Source organism: Coptis chinensis, chromosome 2 (assembly GCF_015680905.1).
Source record: "Coptis chinensis isolate HL-2020 chromosome 2, ASM1568090v1, whole genome shotgun sequence".
Taxonomy (NCBI): Eukaryota; Viridiplantae; Streptophyta; class Magnoliopsida; order Ranunculales; family Ranunculaceae; genus Coptis; species Coptis chinensis.
The window spans coordinates 97,741,887-97,747,178 of NC_141457.1; the positions used below are offsets into that span (position 1 = coordinate 97,741,887).

Here is a 5,292-nt window from a genome sequence, read left to right on the forward strand (position 1 = left end):
TTATTACATGTATAATCACTGTACACATCAATAATTCCTACATGCAAAATTATTACATGCATAATTACTGCATGCATAATTATTACATGTATAATCACTGTACACATCAATAATTTCTACATGCATAATTATTACATGTATAATTACTACATCCATAATTACATTTAATTTAGATTTACCTTATTCTTATTAAATGCATCATCATCCATTCCTCTATTTTCTTCACTTTGAACTTGTTCTACATTTTCTTTTTGAATGGGGTCACTTGGAACTTGTTCTATATTTTTTTCTTGAATGGGGTCATGATGCATTACATTTTCTTCGTCATCTTCATGTTCTAAAATGGGGTTGGGCTCTTCCATTAGTGTTTAGTGTTAGGGTTTAAGGGTTTATGGTTTTATGGTGGAAGAGAAGAGAATAAGAAGGGGGAAAAGATTACAACAAGTCAAATTCACTTTGGTTTGGGGTCTGCCCAACACAAAACAACTTTTGAGACCAATGGCACATTTGTAATAAGTGTTTTAGTTTTTGGGGTCTGCCCAACACAATATGTAGTCCGGCAGTAACAAGTACCAAAAAATATATCTATGGTTTTCTTACTAATAGTCTACAAAACCTTTGAGCGACTTGCCTCCCTCCCTGGTCTTCTTCTCCGCCAAAACACATCGAAAAAAAAAAAAAGAAACCCACTTTATTCAAGCCCTTTCATCGTCCCCACAGGAAAATCACTTATGTTGGTTTGGATGCTACAACGATTTGATGAAGTTGTCCTCAATGTCGAGGAACTTTAACTTGATATATTAATTCTTGATTGATGTAGGATACAAAGAATAGAAACTTTAACTTGGATACTCAGGCTCCATTGCAACCCTTTAAAAAAAAATAGTGGAAATATGATAAATTTTCTGCTCAAGGGTTGTTAACTCTTTTCTCATAGAAGATTTGAATATGCATGAGGCACTGGAACGTGTGGAATTCTCATTCTAAGACCTACGGTTTCAGTTTTCGCACTGCCGAGTTTGTGGAAACCCGCATGGGTTGATCCGCAAGTATGGTCTCATGTGCTGCAGGCAGTGCTTCTGAGGCAATGCCAAGGAAATTGTCTTTATCAAGTATCGCTAAAGGGTGGAGTACGTCGACGTATTGTGCTGGTGCCTGGTGGAGATTGTTGTGACATTAAAATGTATTTTTAGGGGTGAACTAGGACCTTAATAGATAGACAAAAATTTTGCTTGTAGTTGATTCAGTATGTTTAGATCTTTAGATCTGTCGGACCAAGATTTATATATGACAATCAGTTGTACTAAAGATTCTCAGTAATTCTAGTTTATTATGATTATTGTTCCCATCCTTTTTTTGCTATTACGTTATCCTTCTTCTTCTGGATGTATCAAATAGGATTTTACTGGGTTGATTTGTTGATATTGGCTCATTGATTCATTGAGTGATATAGGTGTAGTAGATTCATCTTAAAAAAAATTGTAGAGTTAAAGATTAGATTTTGCATGGACGACTATAGAATTGAAGGTAGGCCTACAAGGCTGGTTTTGTCGAGAAGAAGATGGAGGAAGTGACATTTCCTTTTGGGTAATTAAATATTTTAATTAGAAAATAATAAAGATGATTTAATAACCAGTTGTAGTGTTAACACTGCATGTGGAGCAATTACGGTGCTGGGAGAATCTACTAGCATAATTGATGGTGAACAAATTCGGACTCTAAACTTTATAGGTTACCCACTTTATAACTCTATACGGAAAACAAATCCCTTTAAATGATTTCGATTCTTTTTGATAGAGATTATAAATTATCAATTTCTAAAATGAACTTAATTTATTTTTTCGAAACTCAACTCAATTCTTTAATTAATTTTGAAAAAAGAAAACACACACACTCTTACAAAACGTTCTCTTTCCTAACGAATTTCTAAGGACATTTCCAATGGGAGGTGTAAAATTACACCTCCACATAGGCTCTATCTAGATGTCATTATGATTTTACAACTCTAATTGCAAATTATTGTATAGTCCATAAATATCCACTCTCTATTGTTTCCAATGGAGAAGTGTAAAAAAGTTTAATTTTAAACTCGGATGACACTTGAAGTGACGTCCCTCTTTAGGGATGACACTCCAAGTGACGTCCAAATATTTATTTTGTTCAGACATGTGTTCAAGTATTGCCCGGGCTATTTATCAACTGATAGCGAGATGGGGAATTCTCAACTAATAGCCTATTACCTACGGTTTAGCACCCCATTAGATAGAGTTTTTTTACACTTGGAGTGTAAACTTTCTACTCCATATGGTTTACACCCCCATTGGAGATGCTCTAAGGGGTTTGATTTGAATGGAGCGTACATATGGGATAGTATATATATATAAAAAAAACTAAAGGACCACAGGCATAATATCTTGTTACAGATTCCAGCATACAATTGGGAAGATTGCACATTGGTAACTGATGGTTAGTCCATCTGGAGCTGATCTCAACCATCTAACCACAATACTAATGTAAGTATGTAACCTCCAAAATCAGTACACCAAAATAAAAAGTACACTTAAAAAGACTTTAAACCATTTAGTAACACACTAGCACCTAGTTGTTTATGCCAATCGGACCAACCTTAACAAAAATACAACTATAGTTTGTTTGACTCACATTTCAGATGTCCCGCACCTATCAATCCAGATAGCTCTATAGAATTTTCTCCAGACCAGAGAAGTTCTTGTCTGAGGCATATTATTACAAGGGATTCCAAATATTCTAGATGATCTTTTAAAGCTACAAAAAGTAAATTGATATCACAATAACCATTCTTTTTGAACTTATAAAAGCTAGTTCCCTGTCACAATGATGTTACTGAGCGCCATTATATGATTCCTTCAATAGTACTGTTGGAGTTTTGAGACTAGAAATGAAAACATTAAAAAACCATAAATTTTTCTGGTATGTATTAGCCATTGAGGTCTCTTAGCCATTAGGCCATAATTATTTTTTTTCTTTTTTTTTTGGTATGCATTAGGCCATAAGAACGTGTCATTGTGTGTACAATGAGTCGTTAATCATTATTGAATGGAAACTTCCTCCAAGAGCCTGTACCTTCGAACCTTACCTCTAAACACTTGCTGTTTTAGCATTCCTGCCTTTATCATCCCTTCGGATTTCGTCCTTCTTAACGACTCCTCGGCATGATAAACACGCTTCTTTCCCTCAATGGATTGATCAGAATGGACTCTTTGTTTCTTAATTGGGCTGTTGACATGTAAAGGAGTATTAGTCACTCTTTTTTGTACCTTCATGGAGGTTACGTGACTACTATTGTTGCCATTATTCCTCTTGATTCTCATCTTGTTCTCCTCCTCCCCTTCGCTGTTGTTTCTTCTATACGTAAAAGAAAGAGAACTTTGTGTTCTTTCTAACTTACTTCCGTCTTTGTTCAAGCACCAATTGCAGACTTCGTATGTTTCGGCTTTCGGGTAAAGATTGCTACAATATCTGCAGCACAACGCCATCTTTAAGCTATATCATTAAGGTGACTAAAACTACAGACAAATTCAAAATAAAGGAGGAGTGTTTTTAATTTTTTTTGTTACCTATGTTGGGATCTGGATAGGCAAATTCGACACCGAAAGAGTTCTTGAGACAAACCATAATCACCGCACATGCAACACTCCAGAGTTGGTGCTGAAACATCGTGATCATGGGCTTCTTTGCTTGTCATCTCTGCTATTGTTGTGTGTGAAAGAGAAATAGAGGGAAGCTGAGAGCAATAGATCGAGCATGAGCATGGATGATGAGCATGGCACACGGCACAACAAACAATGGGACTGGGCTTTCAATATTTAGTTGGATTTCATTTTCAGAGTGGGCCATTTGTGATATGGAATTTAACAATTTTCCTCCATCAATGCCGTGGAAGTGGGACCCTTTAGAGTGACAATTTACACAAACAAATACGTTTCTGGGCTTTCTGCCTTACTCTAACGTATGAATTATAAAAAAACGATTATCACATCGTGCTGCTCACGAAAGTAAAAGGAGAAGAGATTTGCTATTTAGGAAGGAGCGCTCCGACTAAAAAGCATATCAATGGGACCAGCCATTTTGCATATCAAATGAAATTGCAATTGTCTATGGCATAGCTAGTCTCTAGCTAAATTCAAAATGTATGTTCCAACGGTCAAGCATTAATTACATTGCTATGCGATAAAAATGATTGAGATTGGTGCACCTGTACACTATTTTGTTTTGGGTAAATTCTCCAAACTATTATAATGTTAATGTGTTTCCAATTTGACCACAAATAACAACACCATATATTTTATCAGCGACTAGTAGGGATTAAGTCAACAACTTTTTGTACACAATGACTGGATTGAGAACAAAATGACGTTATCATATCGCCGTTTAGGAAATTTACCCTTTTGTTTTTCTGGTAGACGTACAAAATAGTGAAATCACATTGTTCATCCTTTGTTTTTAGTGAGGCGAAAACAAATTTCTTCAACTTGCCCTCGAGCGCTATTTTCGTTGAAAGTTTATTTATTGATTGGGCACATATGTCACAAAATGGTTGGGTTAATTTTTCTTATTGACTTGGTCTAATTGGAAATATCTACGATTCCACACATTTTTTTTTTTTAATTTAGGATCCCACACTTACTGTAAGCCTTATTGCATGTTTATAGTTCGTTCATCACAATCATTCATGTTGTTTGAATGCTTGAAATAGCGTATTATTATACCGTGCAGTGACACTGAGAGAATCTCCTAGTATCATATTGGTGAGGATTGGTTACGAACCTAGGATTAGATTACAGATCACGGTACCCTACCCCATTGATGCTGTCTGGAGACATTCATTTGTTGCTTTGTCTAAAACGTGTTATTACAACTAATTTTTTCCCTTTGGCCCCCATTATGAAATCATGACACCAAGAAACTCAACACGGGCGTACGTACGTAATAAGATACTGTGAAGAGAATTGCACGGCTGTATCAAAAGGTAAAACTGTAGAAGATTAAAACCCAAGCAAAGTTACCTTACAAAGAGTTAGAGAGGTGACATAACTGGTAAATATATGATTTTCGTCTCCGAAATCCAAGAGTTGAACTCAACAATTTGCTACTCTTAACGAAAAAAATACGAGGGTGGGTCGTGTTGGGAACTTAAATACTTAATGATGGAGTTATAGCACTGCTTAATACATTACGAACAAAAATATTATTTCTATGTGATTCTTAATCACATTATTCCCACAATTTTGTAAATTCCATCCACATCAAAAT

General features: G+C 35.5%; 1 protein-coding gene and 1 pseudogene across 1 annotated transcript; one reads left to right on the top strand and one right to left on the bottom strand.

The window, feature by feature from the left end:
* The first annotated feature begins 822 nt into the window (after positions 1–822).
* LOC147519420 (small ribosomal subunit protein uS14 pseudogene) lies at positions 823–1,243 on the top strand (annotated as a pseudogene).
* Positions 1,244–2,555: 1,312 nt separating this feature from the next.
* On the bottom strand, positions 2,556–3,823 carry LOC147519421 (uncharacterized). The gene is made up of 2 exons (XM_086591017.1): positions 3,597–3,823; positions 2,556–3,498 (listed from the first exon to the last, which is right to left on the bottom strand). The coding sequence occupies exons 1-2, from the start codon at positions 3,722–3,724 to the stop codon at positions 3,069–3,071; spliced, it is 558 nt and encodes a 185-aa protein (XP_086447143.1). The 5' UTR covers positions 3,725–3,823; the 3' UTR covers positions 2,556–3,068.
* Between the last annotated feature and the right edge of the window lie 1,469 nt (positions 3,824–5,292).